Below are 27606 nucleotides of genomic sequence, written 5' to 3'. Positions count from 1 at the left end.
CGTGACGTCAGTAAGCACGAGCTAAGCAACCCAAGAACCAGAACCGAACAGAGGTACTTGCCGCGGATCAGACTTCCCATAATCTGGTTGCTGTTCTACTTAAGAGGAGGCGGAGGATTCTGGGAATTGTAGTTCAATTATTGGGGCGCGACGCTAGGAGCGAGAGCGCCTCATATCGGTTCAAGTCGAGTTTTTTTTGTTGTTGTTGCCTAGCTTGCTATTTCCTTCTTTTGCTAAACGCCAAGTTAAACAGTTTAAGGCAGGGTTCCTAAACCTTGTATCATGATATCTTCCTTCATTGTAATCTTAATGTACACACCTCCTTTAAAAATACAAACACCAAAATGAACACAGGAGAACAAGGAGAATAATACAGTGAAACTGCAGGAAAGGTGGATTTATTAAAAATGTAATTAAGAGGTTGCTTAGAGATCCTCTGGACTCAGCTCCGCCCCAAGGGAGGCACACCTCACCGTTTGACAAACCTGGTTTAGGGGATTAGTGTTGGGAAAGGGAGAAATGGTGAGTTTATCTTCTTTGCAATTTATTTGCTGCTCTTTAAGCTTCAGTCCTAAAGAGAGAAAAGGAACAAAAGTCATAATTGTAATGGAAACTAAATATTATTTCACAGCAGCGGTAGAAAGTTCTAATTTTGCTGGCCACACTTGTAAATTGTGACTTTTCACAAGTTACAGGTAAGTCCTTGACTGTACAGCCTTTTGTTTAGTGATTGTTCCAAGTTACAACGGCACTGAAAAAAGAAATTATGAGTGGTTCTCATACATATGACTTATGACTCATACTCATGCAGCATCCCGTGATCATGTGATCAAAATTCGGATCCTTGGCAATTAGCATGGATTTCTGACGGTTGCAGTGTCCTGAGGTCATCACCTTTGGTGACCTTCTGTCAAGAAAGTACCAATTTAACAACTACAATGATTCACTTAGCAACTGTGGCAAGAAAAGTCACAAAAAGGGACAAAACTGACCTTTAACAATTGTCTTGCTTAGCAACGGAAACGTTGGGCTCAGTTGTGGTTGTAAGTGGAGGACTACCTGTATATGCTTTCACCCTGTCAGCTAGATAGAAATGCATCTTAAACTCAGAGGTTCTGTGACTGCCTGGCATAATTAGTATTAATGTTGAACTGTTTGCTTAATTGTGACCTTTATTTTGTTATACTGTATTTGTTCTGGGATTACAAAATAGTTGCATTGTGGATTGATGCTTTTTTTTTAAAAAAAGATTCTGATTACCAGTCTGACCCTTAAAGCTATCATTGACCACTAAAAGGCAGAAATAACAGTTTTTTGTTTCTCCTACTCAGAAGCCATCTTTCCCTAATGTGAATGGGGGAAAAATTCTTCTGTTTATCCAGAGGAATTAAAAGCATCATCCACAGCCAACGAGGAATGCATTTATGCAATTCTGTCACAGTTTCATTAAAAGTGATGGCTGTTTTATTCCAAATTTATTTATTAGAACCATGTTGGTTCTAATATGTTGGGACCCATAATTGGTGAAATGAGATGGGCAAAGATGACCTGTGGCTTTCCTGGTTGAACTGAAGGGTTCCCCAGAGACTCTGGTTAAGCCTTCCTTCAGTTGTGGAAGCGTTCCAGATCCAGATGATCGATATATGGCCATGAAGTGTTGAGATTTTCAGTATTTTTTCAACCCATGATTATTATCAACTACTACATTTTTAGACATCCTCTGAAATATAGAGAAAAGATTTCTGGTTGTAAACTCAGTTATATACTTCCCGGATAATAACATTTGACTCAATGACACAATAGGAAGGCATTTTCTTAGACCCAGCACATCTCTCATCTGATACTGAAGTTTATTTACACTAAAGGATTGTCAAACAATTTTATTCAATCCTATTTGTAGAATGTGGGCACAACAACAGAGTGTGAAAAAAGTAGTTCATTGCAGGATTGTTTTCAAGATACTTTCAGTTCCTGAAGTATGAGGATAAATGGCCCACTACTTTGACAGAGTGCTTTTTAAAATATTTTAAATGATAATAAAAAACATAAGCAGGAATTATCTACGATATCTTTGGGCTGAGAAGTAGGGAGGAAAAATGCTGTTGCAGTGTTTAACCAAACACCCATGATTTTTCTCTTTACTCTGGATTACTGTATATTAACTTTCATCCTACAGGGAAAAGGTCAAAAATATCACTACATCAAATCTCCAGGTAATATAGTTGGAATTTTATTTTCATTTTTGCCATCAATACAAAATATTTGTAAAATGTGTAAAAGTAATTCTGAGAGTAATAATTGTGTTCACAAAACAAAATAATTGCCTGCAATGATTCCCTTATTTTGTATCACCGTTTGCCTTTTTATTTCATTTCAGATGCTCTTAGCTGAGCCACCATCTACCTGCCTTTCCTCTACAGTGTACTATATGGTTTGTGAAGCTGGATTTGAGAGGAAATCAAGCTATGCTCTCAGTAGTATTATATGCAGCACCGGTGAAATAAATTGGGAATTCATCACAGAACATGTACAATATGGAGAGCAAGGTCTCTGTTGTTTTTAAATGTAGTGTATTGTTATACTTGGGACAGTAAGACATTGTTTCTGAATTAGCATATGCAATGGAGATCTTTTACTTGTTTGGGGGGATCTTTTTATTAAAAATAATAGAATTAGAATTTCTAATGTTAGTTATTTAGCTTCAATGGCTAAATGGTCATTATTTAAGATTTTCTACAGAAAAAGAAAATTCCTTAATGAGTTTAGGGGAACCCTTTCAGGAGAAAATATTTTTGAATCTTTTTATATTTAGCAGTGTTTGACAGTATTCTTGAACTGATTGGTTATTTTTGTTTTTTAGACCCAACATTGGATTATATCAAAAGTGTGAGATCTCTTGGTCCTTTATGTGAATCTATTCACTTGCATTTGAAATCACTTACAGCAGAGCAATTTGAAAACCAGTTTGTGGTGTGGCTTCAGTGGACAAACTGCCCAGAGGTAGGAAAACATTGGATTGGATTGGATACTTGTTCCAAATTTATGGATGGATGGATGGATACATACACATATGATATACATATACACACATTTTTAGCATATGGCATATCATGCATGAACTTGCAATATATATTAATATTTTGCCTGGATTAAAAAACACAATAAAATATTAATATTAAAAAGAGCCATATTCACACATACTAAAATAGGAAATCACTGTATATGATTCTTCGTTAAGGAATATAAATAAATAAAGGAATGTGGGAGTTATAAGTATCACAATGGGAAATAAAAGAACAGAAAGCAAGGATAATCAATTACTTGGTGTGAATATTTAGAAATCTGTAGCTAGTTGCAAATACATTTTGGTAGAAGAAATTAGCTTTTTTGAATACAACAGCACAGAGTTCTCCAAACAGGCAATGTTCCCTCAAAAATGTGTTTTGTCTTCTAAAATCCTAGTGAGGCTAGGATATCTGTTCTGATAATGTATAGTTCTGTGGTTTTCCACAGAAGAATTGTGCTCTGGTGCAGAGAGTCTTACCCCAGATTTAGAGCTGTGATAAAATTGACCATCCAAATGGAAATCAATTAGAAAAAAAAGAAGGGCTAGCAAAATATGCAGGCCTTCTCTCCCATGTATACAAAGTAAATCTAGAATAATTTATTTTGCGGCTATTTCATGGATTGTATAAGTTAGCCAACAAGGATTTGATGGATGATTGTATTTCTTTTGATAACTTTTTTGGTCATTTCTAGTTCTGTGGAAGAAACATATAAATGCTAAATTGTCTTCTTTAACATTAGTATTTCCAAAAAGAAGTTCAACATTTTAAATTTGTAATTTTGTGATTTTCAAATATAAGTAACTGTTAATGAAAAGTAAAAATATTCTTTTTAATCTGTCAATCAATGATTTTTTTTAAAAAACTTAATTGTTCAGTGGTGTGTGCAATCTTATTAAGCTCTATTTCTTCCTAATATAAATGCACTGATAAAAATAACATGGTTACACTTAATTCTTCTATCTTGTATAAACTACAGATATTTCTTGAAATGTTTGATACCGTAAGGAATCCACATGATGCATCAGTTGCACTCAGTTTAATGAAGCTTACATCAAGTTTGGAACGAGCCTTGGGTGATGTAAGTGCTGAAATCTGGAATCTGTCAGACTTGAGGTCAATAAGATCCTTTTTAAGAAATCAGTGTTTCACTTCCTTGTTTACTAATTAAAAGGTCACAGATTCAGTATAATTACCAATTGGTTTCTCTGTCTAAGCACTGAGAGTGTTTGGCTTTATACATGTTTGCTGATAGAATGGACTTGAGAACAAGGCCGACTACTTGCTTTAGAGAATTTTCTCACTCTATCTAGAACTTGAAACCTCTCTTGGAGTCATAAATCTTGCAATATTTTGATCCAAAGCACTGCATTCTGTATGACTAATGCAACATTCATCCATACGGTAAATACTCCTACAATACATTTATGAAAAACTGAGCAAAGTCAGATGGGTTTAGATACTTAGTTCAAAGACATATTTATTTCATAACCTATGCGCTAATTTCAATGGGGCTTATCCCATGCTAGGTGTGTCTTACATTACAGTGCAAATACATTACAGTGTCTCACTCTGGAAGCTTTTGGCCAAGAAGCAGAAAAGGATCAATCTTTTAATTATACCTCATTACTGGGTTTCTAAAAGCTAGCATTTTTGTATTTGTCAAAAAAAAAATTGTGGCAGTTTTTAGCTGGAGCATTTTTAACATCAATAATACAGTGAAGAATGTGTTTTAGTTTTCTGGTGTATGATAAACCCAGTGTCCTGTAATAAGAACTGAATGAGTTTTCTGCAGTCCTTCAGTTCATGTGCATTTGGAAGTAAAGACAGCAAGACAGTCATAGCATTCATAAGACATTTTTTTTTTCTTTTAGCAACCTGATAATCCCTTGCATTGGGGTGGAGATGGGATGACTGAATGGAGTTTGAGCATTTAGCATTCATTAGACAATAAACCAGGTGAATTCACAGTGAAAGATGGTTGGGCAACTTCTCCAATTGCTTCACATCATTTCAGCCAAAAAGATTTACTAATAGTACCTCTTAGCTTATATCCTTATTTGTGGGCTCCTGATTTGGATATGTTCTCTTTCAAAAATCCAAAGAGGAAGATATAAGCCACACTTTGTAATGCTTTGATGATTCAAGAACTGATATGAAGTTGCTTCATACTTCTTTGCTTGGATAAAATAATTAACATTTCAAATTACTCTTTTAAACATAAAAGAGGAAATTGATATGATGCTTTTAAGAAATACATTGATTGGGAAGGGCAAATATTCAGAGTGAAATATATTGTATTCTAGGTATTCTTATTAATTGGGAAAGATTGTCCTTTTCTTCTAAGAGATTTGCTTGCATCTCAGGAACTTGTTTCTATCTTTGGGCAACCAGTGGTGAGTATTAGATTTTTAATTTCAAATTAAAAATGTTTAAATATTAAGTATATTTACATTTATCTAAATACACTTTATTTTTACTCAGTGGCTGACTTTGAGCAATACCAATCTAACTGGGCTGTTAGTAAATATTGAGTAAGGATGGGGTAGAGCAGTGGTTCTCAACCTTTTTAATGCCGCGACCCCAACCGGTCGTAAGTCGAGGACTAAACCGGTCGTAAGTCGAGGACTACCCAACCGGTCGTAAGTCGAGGACTTTCCCTGCCCGGGAGTGCCGCGCATGCGTGGTTCCGCCCCCTGCGCTGGCCGAGGCGTAGCTGGCAAGCGGCAGCAGGCCGACCACCAGCTGGCCCAGCCCAAGGGAGGTAAGGCACCTGCCGGAAAAGGGGAAAAAAATGGCGGACAAAAAAAATGGCGGACAGCCTTGCTTGGCGACCCCCATGAAATGGTCGATCGACCCCAAATGGGGTCCCAACCCACAGGTTGAGAACCACTGGGGTAGAGGATATTTAAACAAAGATTGGAAGTTGGTATTCAGTGAGCCAGGTTTTATAGAGAGGTTTTACAGGTTAGAACTTTTGTGAGGTTCATTTGTTTATGGAAAAGTATATGAACAATATATTGTTTTGCAGTATTTACTTTTGGTTCAAATTAGATGGATGTTCTGAAGGTGTTCATTGGGTCTCCAGATGGTCTAAACCTCCGTAATATTTTGTGGCATGGATTTGTATCAGCTAAAGAGATTCCTGTCAAGTAAGTAAAATCAATTTTGATTCTTTTTCTTTTGTACCACAGAGTTACAACAGAGTTAGAAACATAACTGAACAATAATTGAAGGAAGATGTATGCATTTAAAAAGGGATAGGCTATTCACATCTAAATGACATGCCAGTAATTAACTGTGAATGATTGTAATTTATATATTTATGAGTACTTTCTTTTGTTTCAAAATATTTGAATATTTATTTGAATTTTATTCTTTGAGAATGATTGATGTGTACTATATTTTCCACTGCATTGTATATCTTATTTTCCATAGATATTTCTCCATGCTACTTTTTTTAACAGCTGGATTGGGGCAACTGCTTAATAATTACTGCCTTCAGACTCACTCTGCTTTAGTTCATCGACCCTATGTATCTTTCACTCACTTGAAAGAGCTACATATATTTCCAGGTATTTGTTTTAATGGCTTACTCTTGAAGCTGATACATAGCTACCATCTTGGAATATATATACTTATTGAAGTATTTCGGTTTCACTTTTAGCTCGGTTTAGAAATTGGAACCTTTATGCAAATGTAGCTTCCTGGAGTTTTAGGTACACAGAAGATTAAAAAGTGCATTATTTTATTTAGTTCTGGTGCGTATGTGCATATAGAAATCATCTATGGCCGATTCTATATGTTCTTCAGATGAGGAATGGGTTTATCTGAGTTGTAGGTACACCAGGCAGATAATTAGCCATCTTACCAAATCTGCTTCCAAATGGGGACTGAAGAGTTCTCAAATGTTTTCTCGTGGATCATGCCACTTGGAAATTACTGGAGAACGCTAAATTGAGAAGAAAAGCTACAATACCTGTTTAGTCCTTGCATTTGAAAATAAATACGGATATAATCACAGAGCACTTTTTAGGGGCATGTTTAAATGTAATAGATTTTAGAGACATGTAAAACATTTTGAGTTGAATCATTTACATTCAAAGTAACCCCTATCAAATGTGTGTCAATTGTTTCAAGTGCAAAATTGGGTGCTTTAGTCAGTTTGGAAGATTTTCAAGTTGGGCTGAGCTGTTTTGAACATAGACACTTAAGAAATAGGCTGTACACAGGGTGTTTCAAATTCAAGAGAGATGTTTTGAATCCAGAATTGTTTGAATTATTAAAAATATACAATGTAACATAAAAATGCATAAAAGAAGCAGAATAAAACACGTGACACTTCAGATAACGTTATTGTAGGTTTCCAAACTTATTTAAGCCACATACTTATCCAGAAGAGCTAAAAGAGTTAGATAAAAACTCCAATTAAGTCAGGCTTTTCAAAATAATGGGTATGAGAGACTTAAATGTATTTGTTTGTCTGTTTAGATCTCTTGCCCAATTTTTTTAATACTTTCTGATATATAAAGATTCATAAAAATACCTCATTGTTGCTATTCATGATCAGTACAGTAGTTAATTTGTCCAGTTGGTATCTGTGTTCTTTATCGCTAACTGGTATATAAGTTTTCTTTTTATCCTTCTTCCTCTAAACCCATTTTCCTTTTGAGTCATACATTTTAGATTGTAAATCTGAAAACAGATACTGTCTTATTCCTGTTCAGCCTCTGGGAATATCTTTTGTGAGGAAGAGGTGTAAAATAAGGATAAAATGCTTCAAATACAGAATGCTGTACTTTGTTTTTTAAATTTGCTTCTGCTCTAGGAAGACCAACTTGGAAAATGTAAAAAATCAATGAAGAGAAACTAGAGTTGGCAGTTAAATCTTACAAGTAGTAGTAGAACCATTGTTTGAGCATTATTTGAAGCCTATCTTAATATATTTTGATTGTAAGTTTTCTTCACAATAAATTTATTTTTTTATGCAACAAAAAAATAATGTTAGTGCAAGTTCCTCTGTTCTGTTTTATAGATCTTAATAAAGAACTCTTGTCATTAGCTGAAGAATTAGTAACAAAATCCAGTATTGTACTAAAGACCATGTTACCTTTTTGGATTGCTGCAATAACTTCATTCCAGCAGGCAAGGTAACTATGTTAGTGTATTTTAATCTTTTTTAAACAGTTGAAAATTGGTTTAACTCAGTTGGAATGCAGGGCATAATTTATTAGAGGTTATTTGCCTATTACCCATAAGTTGTCATTCCTTGCAATCTTTGAAATAAGATTCCATAGGGTGTAGGACAAATCATCCTAGCTAACTCGCCCCAGCCGACTTGATGCAGGACAACTTTCCATGCCAACTCAACATGGGACAACTTGCTGCAGGACAATTCAACATGGGATAACTACCTGTTTAACACAGCGGAAGAAAGCTTTTATTCCCCTCTCCCTCCCCTTCTGCTGAATATCAGCAGAGGAGGGGATACATTTATCTGCCTAAGTATTGAAAACCCTATGACAGTGATGGCGAACCTATGGCATCGTGCCAGAGGCAGCACTCGGAGCCCTCTCTGTGAGCACGCACGCTGTTGTCCCAGCCCCGCCTCCCCCCATGGTCCCCTCTTCACCAGCAGCCCCCCAGAGGAGAGTCGTCATCACGCACAGCCTATGCGGAGCAGTGCAGCCAAGGACATGGCAGCTGGGCAGCAGGGACAAGACTCTGCCCTCATGCCCTGTCGCGCACAGATGATGCTCCGGGGCATGGGTGGAGGGTGTGGCCGCCATGGCATTGCAGGGCTGCCTGGGCGATCTGCGGTGGGCCATGGAGGCGGTGGGTGGCCCTGTGGGTGGGTGGGGGCAGAGCACAGCGGGGCTGGAGGGGGCGGGGTAGAGTGGGGGTGGGCCAGGGCAGGACAGTTTTTGGACACTCGGTCTCTAAAAGGTTCACCATCACTGCCCTATGAGGTATGTTTGAGTCAAAAAGTAACAAAGGCAACCGTAATCAAGCAAGAGGATCAGTGTGAGGACTTCCACATTGCCCGACAACTAACAATATGCTCCAAGCATAGTAAGATTCCCTATGATCGCAGGTTATGGCATTTGAATAGTTAAACCATTTTTCTGCATAAAGTAAGAACAATGTGTGCTGCAGCTCAGTCCCACAATACTATTTCTTTCAGATATGCAGACTGTGTCATTTTGCTACTTCCTCAGCTGGAAGGTGGGCTTAGAGTACTCTTCACAGCCGTTAATAAATGCCCAAGCAGACTAATGACAGCTGAGGTAATCATATTTATCTATTGTTATCCATATGTTTCTTTAAAAAAAAAACAGTGGAATTTTTTAAAAATTATATACACTATATTTATTTAATATATGAATGCTTTTATGCTGATACCATTGTTTAAACTGCTAAATTATTTATAGATCTTTGCTCTGTAATCCCCTTTGACAGAGGTGTTTATGTAACTCGTGGGACTTTTACCCAGTAAAAACATACTCACGGGCACTTGAGACATTTTCCCTCTTTCTCTCATCAATCTGTGCATGAATGCAATTTTAATCTGTTCAATTATTGTTCCTCTTAACTGCTCAGTGAAGTGTAAAGTCCTCATTGCTAAGCCACACTTTAACATTCAGAAATTGTTAAAATTGCATGTTTCCCCATTCTTTGCACTCTTCCTTCTGAGCTCACTAATTCTAGTGTAGTGCTTCATAATGTGCAAAAGAAATAACTTTGAGTTACTCTTCATTTACAAACAAATACCTTAAACCATAATTTATAGGACATTATTATATCCCTCTGCCTCCCTGCAGGGCATTAGTATCCTATTTTAACTTATAATTTTTGCTGAAAACTGAACTCTGGGCCAGTCATTCTCTCTCAGTCCTATGAAGCAGGCAATGGCAAGCCACTTTGGAAATCTTGCCAAGAAATCTGCAAGGACCATTCAGGCAGTTGCCAAAAATAAACACCATCTCAAAGGCACTGGGGAAAAAAAAGAGGTACTTTATGTACCTTGCCTGCATACCTAAACCTGGTTATTATCAACTGCTGCTTTTTTCCTGCAAAGTTGAGATTAGCATAAAAGAGGTAGCATAGACTATTTCACATTCATATTGTTCCCTAGGGCAGAATGCTGAAAATATTTCAAGTTTGGGTCAGTTAGAATACAATCAATTCAAAAGGAATGTGGTTGTTTGTTCCAAGCTGATAATAAAATTGTTTTTTATGATGTTGCATACTTGGGGTAGTATATTGGTGGAGAATCATCACTGTAGATAGGTGCAGTCCAGAAAAATGAACAATTTTGGACCTTCCAATAAATTTGAAACACTGCCAGTATAAAGCCCAAAAGTCATAATAAGAACAAAGAAGAGATTTTTGAAACATTCCCACTCTTTGGTTTTGAATTGCTGCTACTGCTTCCATCTCTCCAGTAACAGCATGAAAGAAATCCATGTGGGGTGTCATAATTCTCTTTCTTCCCATTCTGTAGACATCTTAGAACCTCAAGATTCACAGGATTCCAACTTCTGCCAGCATACAAACAGAATATTCCCAAATCTACCCATGTATTACTCTACAGCAGTGTTTTCCAGCTTTGAAAACTTTCAAGGCATGGACTTCAACTCACAATCACCATGCTAATTCGGAATTTTAGGTAAAGAAGTCCGCATATCAAGAAGTTGCCAAGGTTTGGAAATACTGTTCTAGAGTGACAGGGCTGAAAAGATTCCATAAGAACTGGGGAATGGGTTCTCAATCTTCATTTTTCTCCAACATGAAATTTCATCTCTGGCTTTGGTGGGGGAATTTTTAAACAGTTTTACAGTCTCTTGATATATCCTAAAGAACCCACAGCATTGCAGCTTTAGCATATTTGGGGTGGAGTAGTGACCAGGTGAATATAGATTTTAGTCCTCTGCATCTTCTTAGAGAAAAAGAAGAAATTAGTAACTACTTACAGTATTATGCAGACTGTTGCACTATTCCAAGAAAATACTTATTTTATTTGTTTCTGGGTACAGTATTTCTATACAGCTCAGCTCTTATATTATTATTATTAGATTTTTATCCCGCCTTTATTACTTTTACAAGTAACTCAAGGCAGTGAACATACTCTTTTGATTACTTAATGTCAAAAAGCTGTATAAAAATGCCTGACCACACTCTAACCTATATACAAATATTATTTCCAACTGTATATAAAGTACGTTTTATTTTGGAAATGAAATGTTATAACTAGTAATATTTTTCTTTCATTATATTCTAGTCATCTTCTCTGTATACCACTTTTGATGAAGTAAGTTCTTTATAAGAGTCTTTGAATTATATGATAAAGTGCTAGTCAATTGTTCTTTTAAACTTGGCATGCTAAAATTAGCTAAAATTACAGTATGGAAAATTCAGTGAAGACATTTTTTTAAAATATATTGTTGAGATTTTAAGCTTTATAATACTACAATAGCCTGTGTGTCTTACGAGAAAAAAGATAGAAAGCATTTCATAAATGGGGAGAAAAAACGTACAATAATTACAGCAATGCATCTCTTCTTTGATAGGCCTAAATTAGTTTCTAATCAATAGTATTCAGTAGAGTCAGAATAATTGGATTTAATATCCAATTAAAGATTGGATACTGCATATTTATGGTGTAGAATGCAGCATGTTACTCCTTGCTCAACTTGGGAGGGAATGCAGTGCTTGCTAGAGAAGTATATTTTATGGTCCCATATAAATACTGTTCTAGGCTACTATTTTCTATAGATTCTATTAACTTGACTAATTTCAATATATTTTTATTAGGCAGGTTTTATGATACAGAAGGCCCAAATCAGGTTAATTTTGAGTGAAACTGTTTATCAGGATTCTTTTCAGACTAGCTTCTAGCATGATTTTAAGATATTAAAATTGAGTTATTACTCTTGATTGCCCATACGTATTGTCTGTACCAATAATGAAAAGAAGGGCATATCTAACAGTTCTTCTGGGACCATATAGCTATTTTCATACATACGTGCCTATATAGCCACCATGTTATGAAAAGTGCAGAAGTAAATTTGTAGTAGAGTATGCCCCAAGTGCAAGAAAAGGTTTGTTTTATTTATTTTATTTATTAAATTTATATGCTGCCCATCCCACATTATCTCCATCCTGTTCAACCTCTTCAATGTAATCTAGGTTCTTATCTAAACAAGAGACTGTCTTATTTAACCAACATGCTGTGGCCTGCATTCCATCAACAAGGAGATGCGTGTCATATATTGTTCTATATGTTGGAATTTGCATCTTGAAGTGTTATAAACCATATTGTCCTAGGCAGAAACAAAGTATAAAGTGAAATGTCAGCATCTACCTTGTTCCCCTAATCACTTTGTAAGGATGAGACATGGATGTACTACCCTATTTTGCATTGTCACGTCCTAGAAGGCATTGGCACAATCCAATGTTTCCAAGAAAGATATAGCAAAAATGTGCACAAATGCTGCAGTGGCCAGAACATAGTCAATTCTGCCTGATTTTTCTTAGATAAGTTCCCAGAGTTCCATTGCAAGCCTCTGCTCCTATTAAATCAAAACCTGTTCCATTAATTCTTAAATGTATTTCACATCCCTTATTTTTCCTATGTAGATACTAGCAAAACAGTTGAATAATGAAGAAATGAATCAGCTCCCCGGAGTCCTTGGTGAATCAGCAATGGTGATGTAATTAAGTTTTGGGGTTTTTGTGTTTCAGTTGGGAATGCTGAATACTTCTAGGTTCACAAATTCATGCTCTATACATGTTTCTGACAATAAGCCTAATTGGTCTTATAAATCTAAAAAGGTATTAATATAATTTCACTATATAGTACAGTGTTATCTTTGGTCAGTCTATGTGGAAAACTGGAAGCTACATAGATTTCTGTATTCATATGCAACATTCAAGCTTTTAAAATTGGGAAAAAATCACATTAACTTATTAGGCCACAATTTTTTTAAAAAAATACAGTTATGGACATGTGAGAATGCTACACATATACAGAGTTTGACGTTCAGTTTTCATTATCAAAGAAGAAAAATGATTTAAGTAGTTTCTTTCCAACTATTGCAAAAAATGGCAACTAAGGGTTGCTATTTTGGGTTGGGTTTTGACTTCTTCCAAGGTTTTCTTTGATGTATGACTGTGAACAACTGGAATATTTGAAGTACAGTAGATCAAATGATGATGAGAAAAAAAAATCATCTTATTGGCACATTTTGGCAGGAATTTCTTTGGGATTTTTTGAACCATCAAGAAGGCCCACGTGTTAGAGACCATCTGAGCCATGGAGAAATCAGCTTAAATAACTTCCCAAGAGAAATAGCAAATTCCATGCTTTCATTTTCTATTACACTCCTCTGCAGATTTTCACGGGATGACTTGGCTTCCATTAAGGTAAGGAACATGCCAACTTACACTAAATTTTAAACTACATTAAAATTACGCTGTTGTAGCTTTCAAATCCAAATATTTATGTATTTAGAGCATATGGTCTCCTTGTTCTATATAGCATATCTGTATGTTTTGTAAATCTCTGTTTATGGAGACAGAGCAATCTGGTGGCCTACCTGTAGTCCTACTTTTTAGATGGCCGCTTGATTGCCACATTCCCTGAGAAGTTATTTGTAAAGGGGAAATTTTTATCCTGAATATCATTTAATGTAACATAAAGGAATAAAGCCAGAAGGAAATTCAACTATTTGTCTTTTTATATGAATTTTTAAAGAAGGAGGCAGCAAAACTACCTTTGTTCCTTTTCCCAGTTTTCTATTATTATTATTATTGGCTTACTTACTTATTTATTTTTATAATTCAGAGACATTCTCAGATCAGATATGCATATGTATGTAACATTCAATATTCATCACACTATTATTCCCTTTCAAGATAAGCAGTGTTATGCAAAGCTGAGAAAAGGAGTATGAAGTATTAAGCCAAAAAACTAAGGCATAATTCTTATATAAGGCACAAGAAAAAGAAAAAGGAAAGATTTTATATGCATATGCCACTGTGCTGTTCCATTTGAGAATAAGCAATGACATGTAAAGTGCAGAAAAAGAGTAGAAAGTAGTAAGCAGGACTTCCGGTGGCAGGCTCCTTCGCTGGACGCAGCTGTTTGCTGCTCCCGCCTGTTTCCGCGTAAAAGCCGGTTTGACAGCCTGCATCAGCTGTCAAACGGCTTGATACCTTTCCCCTGGGCATAGGGGGAAAGGTGAGCTGCCCGAGGTAGGAGTTGAGTTCCCGAGTCGTCCCTTGTGGACGATGTAGGTGAGANTAACTCAGTTGGAATGCAGGGCATAATTTATTAGAGGTTATTTGCCTATTACCCATAAGTTGTCATTCCTTGCAATCTTTGAAATAAGATTCCATAGGGTGTAGGACAAATCATCCTAGCTAACTCGCCCCAGCCGACTTGATGCAGGACAACTTTCCATGCCAACTCAACATGGGACAACTTGCTGCAGGACAATTCAGCGTGGGATAACTACCTGTTTAACACAGCGGAAGGAAGCTTTTATTCCCCCCCCTCTCCCCTTCTGCTGAATATCAGCAGAGGAGGTGATACATTTATCTGCCTAAGTATTGAAAACCTTATGATAGTGATGACGAACCTATGGCACGCGTGCCAGAGGCGGCACTCGGAGTCCTCTCTGTGGGCACACACGCTGTTGTCCCAGCCCCGCCTCCCCCCATGGCCCCCTCACCAGCACCCCCCCCGGAGGAGAGTTGTCATCATGCGCAGCCTATGCGGAGCAGTGCAGCCAAGGACATGGCAGCCGGGCAGCAGGGACAAGACTCTGCCCTCATGCCCTGTCGCGCACAGATGATGCTCCGGGGCACAGGCAGAGGGTGTGGCCGCCATGGCGTTGCAGGGCTGCCTGGGCGATCTGCGGTGGGCCATGGAGGCGGTGGGTGGCCCTGTGGGTGGGTGGGGGTGGGGCACAGCGGGGATAAAGGGGGCGGGGCAGGGTGGAGTGGGGGTGGGGTGGGGCAGGACAGTTTTTGGACACTCGGTCTCTAAAAGGTTCACCATCACTGCCCTATGAGGTATGTTTGAGTCAAAAAGTAACAAAGGCAACCGTAATCAAGCAAGAGGATCAGTGTGAGGATTTCCACATTGCCCAACAACTAACAATATGCTCCAAGCATAGTAAGATTCCCTATTATCGCAGATTATGGCATTTGAATAGTTAAAACCATTTTTCTGCATAAAGTAAGAACAATATGTGCTGCAGCTCAGTCCCACAATACTATTTCTTTCAGATATGCAGACTGTGTCATTTTGCTACTTCCTCAGCTGGAAGGTGGGCTTAGAGTACTCTTCACAGCCGTTAATAAATGCCCAAGCAGACTAATGACAGCTGAGGTAATCATATTTATCTATTGTTATCCATATGTTTCTTTAAAAAAAAAGAAATTTGTTGAAAATTATATGCACTATATATGCATTAACAGAGGGATAGAATCAAGATCACGTGAAGTATTAATACCACTTTACAATGCCTTGGTAAGGCCACACTTGGAATACTGCATCCAGTTTTGGTCACCACGATGTAAAAAAGATGTTAAGACTCTAGAAAGAGTACAGATAAGAGCAACAAAGATGATTAGGGGACTGGAGGCTAAAGCATATAAGGAAAGGTTGATGGAAATGGGTATGTCTAGTTTAATGAAGAGAAGGACGAGGGGGGATATGATAGCAGTATTCCAATATCTCAGGGGCTGTCACAAAGAAGAGGGAGTCAAGCTATTTTCCAAGGCGCCTGAAAGCAGAACAACAAGCAGTGGGTGGAAACTAATCAAGGAGAGAAGCAACCTAGAACTAAGGAGAAACTTCCTGACAGTTAGAACAATTAACCAGTGGAACAACCTGCCTCCAGAGGTGGTGAATGCTCCAACACTGGAAGTTTTTAAGAAGAGACTGGATGGCCATTTATCTGAAATGGTATAGGGTTTCCTGCCTGAGCAGGGGGTTGGACCAGATGACCTCCAAGGTCCCTTCCAACTTCATTATCATCATCATCATCATCATCATCATCATCATCATCATTATTATTATTTAATATATGAATGCTTTTATGTTGATACCATTGTTTAAACTGTTAAATTATGTATAGATCTTTGCTCTGTAATCACCTTTGACAGAGGCATTTATGTAACACGTGGGGCTTTTACCCAGTAAAAACATATTCACGGGCACTCAAGACATTTTCCCTCTTTCTCTCATCAATCTGTGCATGAATGCAATTTTAATCTGTTTGATTATTGTTCCTCTTAACTGCTCAGTGAAGTGTAAAGTCCTCATTGCTAAGCCACACTTTAACATTCAGAAATCGTTAGAATTGCATGTTTCCCCATTCCTTGCACTCTTCCTTCTGAGCTCACTAATTCTAGTGTAGTGCTTCATAATGTGCAAAAGAAATAACTTTGAGTTACTCTTCATTTACAAACAAATACCTTAAACCATAATTTATAGGACATTATTATATCCCTCTGCCTCCCTGCAGGGCATTAGTATCCTATTTTAACTTATAATTTTTGCTGAAAGCTGAACTTTGGGCCAGTCATTCTCTCTCAGTCCTATGAAGCAGGCAATGGCAAGCCACTTTGGAAATCTTGCCAAGAAAACTGCAAGGACCATTCAGGCAGTTGCCAAAAATAAATACCATCTCAAAGGCACTGGAAACAAAAAAAAGATGTACTTTATTTACCTTGCCTGCATACCTAAAACTGGTTATTATCAACTGCTGCTTTTTTCCTGCAAAGTTGAGATTAGCATAAAAGAGGGAGCATAGACTATTTCACATTCATATTGTTCCCTAGGGCAGAATGCTGAAAATATTTCAAGTTTGGGTCAGTTAGAATACAATCAATTCAAAAGGAATGTGGTTGTTTGTTCCAAGCTCATAATAAAATTGTTTTTTATGATTTTGCATACTTGGGGTAGTATATTGGTGGAGAATCATCACTGTAGATAGGTGCAGTCCAGAAAAATGAACAATTTTGGACCTTCCAATAAAGTAATATTTTTCTTTCATTATATTCTAGTCATCATCTCTGTATACCACTTTTGATGAAGTAAGTTCTTTATAAGAGTCTTTGAATTATTTGATAAAGTGCTAGTCAATTGTTCTTTTAAACTTGGCATGCTAAAATTAGCTAAAATTACAGTATGGAAAATTCAGTGAAGACATTTTTTAAAAATATATTGTTGAGATTTTAAGCTTTATAATACTACAATAGCCTGTGTGTCTTACGAGAAAAAAGATAGAAAGCATTTCATAAATGGGGAGAAAAAACGTACAATAATTACAGCAATGCATCTCTTCTTTGATAGGCCTAAATTAGTTTCTAATCAATAGTATTCAGTAGAGTCAGAATAATTGGATTTCATATCCAATTAAAGATTGGATACTGCATATTTATGGTGTAGAATGCAGCATGTTACTCCTTGCTCAACTTGGGAGGGAATGCAGTGCTTGCTAGAGAAGCATATTTTTATGGTCCCATATAAATACTGTTCTAGGCTACTATTTTCTATAGATTCTATTAACTTGACTAATTTCAATATATTTTTATTAGGCAGGTTTTATGATACAGAAGGCCCAAATCAGGTTAATTTTGAGTGAAACTGTTTATCAGGATTCTTTTCAGACTAGCTTCTAGCATGATTTTAAGATATTAAAATTGAGTTATTACTCTTGATTGGCCATATGTATTGTCTGTACCAATAATGAAAAGAAGGGCATATCTAACAGTTCTTCTGGGACCATATAGCTATTTTCATACATACGGTACGTGCCTATATAGCCACCATGTTATGAAAAGTGCAAAAGTAAATTTGTAGTACAGTATGCCCCAAGTTCAAGAAAAGCTTTGTTTTATTTATTTTATTTATTAAATTTATATGCTGCCCATCCCACATTATCTTCATCCTGTTCAACCTCTTCAATGTAATCTAGGTTCTTATCTAAACAAGAGACTATCTTATTTAACCAACATGCTGTGGCCTGCATTCCATCAACAAGGAGATGCGTGTCATATATTGTTCTATATGTTGGAATTTGCATCTTGAAGTGTTATAAACCATATTGTCTTAGGCAGAAACAAAGTATAAAGTGAAATGTCAGCATCTACCTTGTTCCCCTAATCACTTTGTAAGGATGAGACATGGATGCACTACCCTATTTTGCATTGTCACGTCCTAGAAGGCATTGGCACAATCCAATGTTTCCAAGAAAGATATAGCAAAAATGTGCACAAATGCTGCAGTGGCCAGAACATAGTCAATTCTGCCTGATTTTTCTTAGATAAGTTCCCAGAGTTCCATTGCAAGCCTCTGCTCCTATTAAATCAAAACCTGTTCCATTAATTCTTAAATGTATTTCACATCCCTTATTTTTCCTATGTAGATACTAGCAAAACAGTTGAATAATGAAGAAATGAATCAGCTCCCCGGAGTCCTTGGTGAATCAGCAATGGTGATGTAATTAAGTTTTGGGGGTTTTGTGTTTCAGTTGGGAATGCTGAATACTTCTAGGTTCACAAAGCTACATAGATTTCTGTATTCATATGCAACATTCAAGCTTTTAAAATTGGGAAAAAATCACATTAACTTATTAGGCCACAATTTTTTAAAAAAAATACAGTTATGGACATGTGAGAATGCTACACATATACAGAGTTTGACATTCAGTTTTCATTATCAAAGAAGAAAAATGATTTAAGTAGTTTCTTTCCAACTATTGCAAAAAGTGGCAACTAAGGGTTGCTATTTTGGGTTGGGTTTTGACTTCTTCCAAGGTTTTCTTTGATGTATGACTGTAAACAACTGGAATATTTGAAGTACAGTAGATCAAATGATGATGAGAAAAAAAATCATCTTATTGGCACATTTTGGCAGGAATTTCTTTGGGATTTTTTGAACCATCAAGAAGGCCCACGTGTTAGAGACCATCTGAGCCATGGAGAAATCAGCTTAAATCACTTCCCAAGAGAAATAGCAAATTCCATGCTTTCATTTTCTATTACACTCCTCTGCAGATTTTCACGGGATGACTTGGCTTCCATTAAGGTAAGGAACATGCCAACTTACACTAAATTTTAAACTACATTAAAATTACGCTGTTGTAGCTTTCAAATCCAAATGTTTATGTATTTAGAGCATACGGTCTCCTTGTTCTATATAGCATATCTGTATGTTTTGTAAATCTTTGTTTATGGAGACAGAGCAACCTGGTGGCCTACCTGTAGTCCTACTTTTTAGATGGCCGCTTGATTGCCACATTCCCTGAAAAGTTATTTCCAAAGGGGAAATTTCTATCCTGAATATCATTTAATGTAACATAAAGGAATAAAGCCAGAAGGAAATTCAACTATTTGTCTTTTTATATGATTTTTTAAAGAAAGAGGCAGCAAAACTACCTTTGTTCCTTTTCCCAGTTTTCTATTATTATTATTGGCTTACTTATTTATTTGTTTTTATAATTCAGAGACATTCTCAGATCAGATATGCATATGTATGTAACATTCAATATTCATCACACTATTATTCCCTTTCAAGATAAGCAGTGTTATGCAAAGTTGAGACAAGGAGTATGAAGTATTAAACCAAAAAACTAAGGCATAATTCTTATATAAGGCACAAGAAAAAGAAAAAGGAAAGATTTTATATGCATATGCCACTGTGCTGTTCCATTTGAGAATAAGCAATGACATGTAAAGTGCAGAAAAAGAGTAGAAAGTAGTAAGCAAAATAAATTTAAGACAAAAAATAAGAAAAGTAAACATAGCTGAATATTTTAAATCAACACTATTCCCTATATAAATACCTTTCTATCCTTGCAAAACATTATACTTTCCACCACATCCATTCACAGTTCATATGTTGCCTTTTATTCTTTATAATTGTCACCTCTCTCTTTTTGAGGATTGTTTCAACAAACAATTTTACAATTGAGAGATATTTTGGTACTTTTATTTTGTAATAAACTTGTGAACTCATTTCAGTGCATTGCCTTTAATTTCAGCAGAAATTTATTTGCGAAAATGCTTTGAAATAAGATTGTATTTTATCATTTACTTTAACATGTCTTTAAACAGGAACACGAATTCTTAAAACTGTTAATGACTTGTGCAAATAATTACTGTACCAGGTTTCATCCAATAATTCAGCTTAAAAAACAGGTATGTAATAGTCTTTTTTGCCATTGTTGCTTTGAATTTATACTAGCAGCTTTAAATTGAATAAAGTAATAAAATATTATAAATTGAATTAAATGTAATATTCAATTAAAATAAATCGAATATTATTAAATTGAATAGCCATATTAATTAATATGGCTTTAAATCATGTTGATGAAAGTGTGAGATTTGCGCATAAAAAGAAGCCCAGCATGATTGGTCCTTAGTGCTCTCAGACCTGGGTTGTTTTCTTGCAGACATTTCATTACCCAAACTAGGTTAACATCATCAGTACTAGTCCAGCATGTTAAGTCAATGTTTGACAGCACCTGAAGTTTTATTGAAAATTATAGACAGTCCAAAAAGTTTAATCAGGTATAGGTTTATATTTTTTTTTATTTCAGAAAAAAAATTATTAGCAAATCTGTGCATTGGCATGGATCCTGAACATTCAAGAGGAAATCTCCTTTTGATTGCAGTGGTATAGGATAGAAAACTATTGGGAAAACATTCCCACATATCCTATTAAAAGCAACAAAACAGTGGCTTCGGTGTTTATTGGTCTGCACTCACGGAGCATTCTCAGTAAGAGAAGGCAGAAGTAGAACAAGCAGTTTTAATAGCTTTTAGCCTTTAATTACATCTTTGATGATTCCGAGGCCCTGCAGCACAACATGTTTGAGATCATGGGAATTTCTGGAATCATTAGTTTAATGAAAGTAAGATAAATTGTTCTGTAATTTTTGTTTCTCTTTCTAGATCCTGAACTGCATAAAAAGTATCACCTCTTGGCCAGATTTTCCCATGGAGCCTGAAGAACAAGAAATTTCAGGGTAATACCTTTTTCCTCCTTCCCTTCTTGGAGTCATAACCAGAGGATTGAAAGAAATAGATGATGAATTTGTTTGTTGACAATTGCATGAATGATCGTCACCAGTCACAACGGACTCAGCAAGCCTTGAAACAGGTCTTTATGGCCTGTAAAACAATTCCAGCCTATTGTAAAATGCTGCCTGCCTCCCCCATGACATGACCACATTTAGGGCTCTTAGCAACCTGTTCATATTTATGGTTGCCAAGTGCCCTACAATCATGTGGTCACCATTTGCAATCTTCTCAGCCTTCTTTCCCAGAAAATCAATGGGAACGCCAGCAGGGAAGGTTGCAGCTAGAGCATTGGATTTGAGGTCATTTCCCTAACGTACCGAACCATAGTATTTCCCCTCACCTCTGTATCAGTGTATCCAGAGGGGACAAACTGATGAACACCAGTATTCTGAGCCTTTCAGAACAATGGCATTTGCTAGCATTTTTGTCAGTTTTGAGATCTGTTCTTCCAGCATATCAAAGGATTTCTCCTCTGGAGGGGAAATCTCTTGACCTGCTGGAGGAATGGACTTCAGATCAGGTAAAAATGCTAGCAAATACCATAGTTCTCATGATTGTTCTCCTGGTGGGCTAGAATACAAGTTTGCTTTACACCCTTACTGGTAGACATGAAAAATTATTTGGAAATATGTGTTATGAATGCTGCAAGTGTCTGTCACTAGATCACTCCAATTTGGACTACAGTCATTCTCTAGACACTGAGGCTATTTTAAAATCAATAAATACCACCCTGGGAGAAATACATATGTCTCAATTAGATGCCAAGCACAATGAAGATACACAGAAAGAGAGAGGACTAAAGGAATCCTTTTATTTTTGTAAGGGATACATATCAATGGTCAGACAAATTCTCCGGAAATAACAATTTTTTTAAGGGCGCAATTCTACTCCTAAACTTTATCATGTTGTAGGACAGAGGTGAACAGTCTGAGGTGTGTGTAGGGAACTGAAAGCCTTGACTGTATTCCACAAAGAACATGAAAGAAAATATTATCAAACTGTAGATTTTAACGTGACTGAAGATAAATAAGATTAAATGCAAATTTGGAGAGGAATTATATTAATGATCTTTCTTTTTTTCAATGTAAATAAAACATTATATCTAATTTAGATTTTGTTCAAGATTCATTCAGGTGCAATATTTCTTTTCAGTTTTCAGTATAGGAAATGGGGATTGTTGGGATGTAAAGTGTTTATTGCAGTAAAATAAATACTTATTTGTGTCTTAAAGAAAACTAAATCTTGGGTGAATTTGTATTGTAATAACTTATTTTTATTTTTAGGTCAGGAAAAGATACTGCCCCCTGTATTCTTATGATCAGTGATATTTTGTCTCAATTGCAGCCCTATTTGTCTGTGAATGTTACACTATTAGGTGATTCCTTAAACAATCTGCTAACTGAGAAGTAAGTTTTATAAGATATTGTGGGCCCTTTTTCAAATATGAGAACACATTTTATTCTATTAATGCTTTGTCATTCTTTGGAGTTTCATTTATGTTAAATATCATAATATAGCATTCAGATATTTACTGGACCAAACCCAAGAAAATAGCATTTTAGTTTGGCATGATAGATGATTCCAACCATTTTGATTTTAAATCATAATGTAAACCTTTGCATTGTGTTGTGGAAACTGCGTCGGTTGTGGCTTACTCAATAAACCATGGATAAATTAATGTGATACATGAATGCAGCCATCATGTTGTTTAGCAAGCATTTTTTATAAAGTGTGCCTGAAGTTGGCTTGTCTCTGTTACCTATAATTGAATTAATACAGTTTGGATTTGAATGTCAGTAGAAACTGCATTTAATGGAAATGGAAATAAACTTCCGAATTCCTTACAGTTACACTAGAGACGTATTGAAAAATCTTTATTTAATATGGAAGTACTGAATGTAAACTTTTTTTATATTCATAGAAAGATGATATTTGTCATAAGTAATAACTAATTTTAGTGCAACCTTTTTTTTCTGTTCAGGTTACTGACTGAACTTTGTAGCAAGCACATTCATACCCTTTTCTCTCCACGAACTGTCCTGGAAACCATTGTGGTGCTTCGCCAGATAAGCACCCATTGCCATCATGTGTCATGTCAAGTCATTTCAGTTTGTGAAACCAGATATAAACAGTGGATAAGCAAGTCACTGAGATCTCGCCAACGACTTACCTTTCTGCGCATGAGAAGAAGGTGGGAAGTATCTTACTTTTAAGAGAATGAGACTTTTAACGGAAGGTGGTTTTAAAATAAACTATCTAAGAAAGTAATTTCAATACTGTACAGAACTACATTTTTGTAACACTGACTTGATCCTTCCAAAGTTAATATCATTAATTGTCATGAAAGGTTCTCATTGAAATGAGTGAGATTTAGCGGTATGTTAATGTAGCTAGAATATCAGCATATTGCTAGGAAAATCTGGGTTTATTCAGCTGATGCTGATGGGTCTTCAGCTGGTAAACAAATCCCAATCTGATTTGCTTAGGAATAATGCCTTGAATTCTTAGCAGAAAAAATGGGATATAGATTTTAATAAATGGTAACGTTTGTGGCTAATTTGGAACAGAATGTGAGCAGCTAATTAAAATATTATTTTAAAAAAAATTAAGGGGGAAAGCTGATAGAAAGAGATTTTCAAACAGTACATATATATATTCCTGCCAATTGGCAATTTCAGCTAATTGCTATTCATTTAGCTTATCCCTCTTTTTATACTGTATGTTCTCCAGATGCACTTCCTGGCTTTATTATTTTGGGTCCATGTAATATTATTTTAATGTTAAATGTTTTAGATGTATATTTACTTACTTGCTTTATTTTTTCTTCCAGTATCAAATTTCTGTCCCCAGTTTTGCAACTCGTTTTAATCTTGATTACCCTGGAGCTAGGGAACATTCATATGATTTGCAGGAAAAATACTTTTGAATGTCAGAAGTACTTAAAGTGAGTATAATGTTCTTTTCTTGCAGAATATTCTAACGTTAGATGTTTTTTTCATTAGCAATCATCTAACTGGTAATTCCCAGTAATTTACAATTCTTTGCTTTCTTATATCATTCCGTTTTTTATAGCACTCAGTCTCTAAAGATGCACATTAAGGATATCATTGCATTTAAAATATATTTCTTCACTTGTTGTTCTTGCTGCTGTTTTTTTTTTTTTCCCTTCTTTAAATAGCTGCTTGGACTGAATTGGATTTAAAACTGTGGTATATATAAAACATGATATTTTTAAAGCTATGAAATGGTACAAATTCAATGCTGTCACAGTTTTGATGTAATATTTGAATGGCACTCATTATTTAAAACTGCAGCCCTACACATATTTTAATCAGCAGGGGAAGATACAGTGAGAAACTGCAAACTGACTATTCGAAAGGGAGGGATGCAAGCTGCTGACTGATCTTATTTTCTGTTTGCAGACTAGCTAAGAAAGCAACAGTAGTTCTTTTAGCTAAACATATTGCTTTTAAATGCCAAGGCAATTATTTTATAAGGTACTGTACATCAGCATTTTCTAATCTAGCCAACAGTAAGATATGTGGGCTTCAGTTCTCAGCATGCTTAGCATTGACCATATTGAATGGGGAATTCTGGGAGTTGAAGTCCATATATCATAAGGTTGCCCAAGTTGAGAAATATCCAATATTTGTTCCTTTTCGAGATTGGATGACAGAAAGAAGAGGTACTGCAGACTTAAACTAGACAGCAGGGAAGTGGAGCTATTGCTATGTAGGAATTCATTCCTGCCCCCTGTTGTGTGCAGGCTTCTGAATTCGGGTGTCTGGGACAATGTAAGAATATTAATAGTGTACTATCTACCGCCTAGCCTAATATTTTGCCTACCTGAACTAGTAGAGTTGATCTAAGACAGGGGTGTCAAATTGCCAGCCCGTGGGCCGGACGCATCACCAGGAAACCGTGCCCACCCCATTGCCGGCAATGGGGAAAAAGCTCCGATACGTCGCGCGACGTCGCGAGTTTGACATGTCTGATCTAAGACATGATGTTGGTGGAGCATCTTAGATAGGATTTCATTGTCCATTTAAAGTTTGCTCAGATGTGACTAAGGATTTCACATTCAGTACAGTGCTCAAGGTCCTATTACAATGAAGTATTTGGTCTCATGATTGCATGTAGCTTGTGTACCACAGGTTGCTAATTTCCTGATTTGTGGTGTTCCATAGGGTTCTGTCTTAAACCACATGTACTTCAACATGTAGCTTCTGTAGGAGGCTTGGAACCATTACTATGCTAATAATACCCAAGTCTACTGTTATTTAACACACAGCTCCAAGGAATCAGTAACCAGCCTTTTCTATTAATAAAACGTCTTAAAGAAAAATAACAAATCCAGACAAGGAGGAGAGTTGTTAGTAAATAAACTGGATCTAGGATAGGATACCAATTGTCTTGGATAGATGTACTGTCTCTGAAAAGATGGGAGAAGTCTTAGAGCCTTCTTTAGCTTCTCTTGTGGCTGGATCTGTAGGTTGTACCTATGGTAAGGAACAATTTGTCAAATATGCATATTATCCCAGCTACCAATGTTCTTTAGTCAGTCAGATTTGGGGATAGTCACATCCCTTGAGAACTGCAACACTCATGACGTGAGGTTGTTTTGGGAAAATGAAGCTTGCAAGTGATACAAAATGCCGCAGCTAGGTATAAGGATCACATGATGCATAAATTGAAAGATCTGAACTGATGATAAGTTGCTTTACCAGGCAAGTTATAAGGTTTTGGTATTGACCTTCAGTGCTCAAACAGCTTAGGATCTATGTAAGGATCAGTTCTTCATTATAAATCTGACTATGAAGATGTACAGGCAGTGTTCTTCAGAAGATGGCCTATCAGAACTGAGCTTATCTGGCAAGGGAGAAGTGTTCTCTTGAGTTGCTTCCAAGCTGTGGACTTGCATTGGTCTTCTCTTTTTCATTGTTTATAACAGGAGGTCTTCAAACTTGGCCCTTTTATGACTTGTGGACTTCAACTCCCAGAATTCCTCAGCCAGGTATGCTGGCTGAGAAATTCTGGGAGTTGAGTCCACAAGTCATAAAAGGGCCAAGTTTGAAGACCCCTGGTTTATAAAATCTGCTTAGATGTATTTCTTCTGCAGGGTATTTAACTGTTAACTAATTTACAGTAATTTAAATGGTTTTAATTGGGTTTTAATTTTATAAGTACTCATTTTAATAGAAAGCTGGTTTATATATCAAATACATAATGAATTGGGGTGACTTCTGATTTAATATCCAACATAATTGCATTGGATATGTCCATTACTCTATCAGCCAAAGCAAAAATGAGGTAAAAGCTTGGCAGGTTTATTATGGCATAAATGATTTATGACGGTAGAGCAGTCTCAAATGATTTACAAAAGACTTAATTTAAGAAATAATTTTAATCAAATGTATTGACATAATTTCATTTTGTTTTCCTCCTAGGTTTCTCAGACTGATTTTGCAGTATATTGAGAACTTGGTGACTTATACAAGTCCAGAAAAAAATAAATGGGATGAAACCATAGAGCTTACACGCAAATCATTGATAAAAATCAGAACCTTTCTAGGAAGAGAACTGATGCTTTTACAGCTAGCTGAAACAAAGAATGTAGTTTGTCCTCGTCAAAATTCTATAGGTTTAACTTAAACAGGCAGTTATCATTTCTCCCCAATTTATACAGATCAACATTTGCAAAAACTATGTGCATATATTCTCCAATGCAGTGGTGTGTAGATGTGAGTATGAAAGATTTTCTGAGCAAAAAAAAAATATATATATATGGCAAAGCCACTATTATCTGTTGAATATGGGTGGATGGGTATATCGGACGATGGATTAATGGATGGATCAATGGATAAATGAATGGGTTTGATCACATTAGTAAGATCAGTATTATTGCTGCTATAAATATATTTTTATTTTTTTACTAAAGTGCATTATATACGTTACCATAAAAATGTTTCAGTAAAATATACTGATTTGTAAATTATTTTTTACAATTTTCGCTGATTAAGGTGAATAAACTGGGAGATATGAGTTACCATTATAGATTGAAAATGTTATTGCCTGTTTCTCAGAACTCATTCTGAATTCACATTAATATTTAATTATCATTGTGATATTTTGACGACTCAGAATTGTACTATGCGTGTGCATAGTACATAGTACATCTCACAATTCTTTTACACCAGTCTTTGGAATTCCTTTCCTGACTGGTGCCTCTTTCACAGCCTCACTTTATGACCGCATTGCTTAGCATTGTACGTTGAGGACTGGCTGTACTGCATTAAAAACAAAAAAGCCTACAGTAATATGCTTTCTTATCAGGAAACTAAACACAAGGTGGCAGTGTAGGACAACATGTACTCCATTTTTACAACCTGTAAGGACAACATAAACAGAAAATAAAAGCACAAGAGTAGAAAATTAGAAA

At 36.1% G+C, this 27606-nt stretch overlaps 2 protein-coding genes across 2 annotated transcripts; both read left to right on the top strand.

Moving 5' to 3' along the window:
- The first annotated feature begins 32 nt into the window (after nt 1-32).
- Nucleotides 33-27568, top strand: LOC107298338 (endoplasmic reticulum membrane-associated RNA degradation protein). The gene is made up of 18 exons (XM_015827715.2): nt 33-53; nt 2378-2546; nt 2861-3000; nt 4045-4146; nt 5372-5461; nt 6120-6217; nt 6504-6640; nt 8101-8215; nt 9250-9352; nt 11347-11376; nt 12705-12773; nt 13320-13490; nt 20199-20282; nt 21039-21112; nt 22451-22573; nt 23149-23358; nt 23998-24111; nt 26615-27568. Exons 2-18 carry the CDS (start codon nt 2378-2380, stop codon nt 26817-26819), a joined length of 2034 nt encoding a protein of 677 aa, XP_015683201.1. The 5' UTR covers nt 33-53; the 3' UTR covers nt 26820-27568.
- LOC114923472 (endoplasmic reticulum membrane-associated RNA degradation protein-like) lies at nt 15364-19545 on the top strand. The gene is made up of 4 exons (XM_029286499.1): nt 15364-15462; nt 17145-17174; nt 18509-18577; nt 19000-19545. Exons 1-4 carry the CDS (start codon nt 15451-15453, stop codon nt 19201-19203), a joined length of 315 nt encoding a protein of 104 aa, XP_029142332.1. The 5' UTR covers nt 15364-15450; the 3' UTR covers nt 19204-19545.
- Nucleotides 27569-27606: the final 38 nt, after the last annotated feature.

The sequence above is a fragment of the Protobothrops mucrosquamatus genome, unplaced genomic scaffold (assembly GCF_001527695.2).
Source record: "Protobothrops mucrosquamatus isolate PMUCROS unplaced genomic scaffold, P.Mucros_1.0 scaffold3893, whole genome shotgun sequence".
NCBI lineage: Eukaryota > Metazoa > Chordata > Lepidosauria > Squamata > Viperidae > Protobothrops > Protobothrops mucrosquamatus.
The sequence above is the reverse complement of the archived record's forward strand: the minus strand, read 5'-3'. Positions and strand labels throughout refer to the sequence as shown.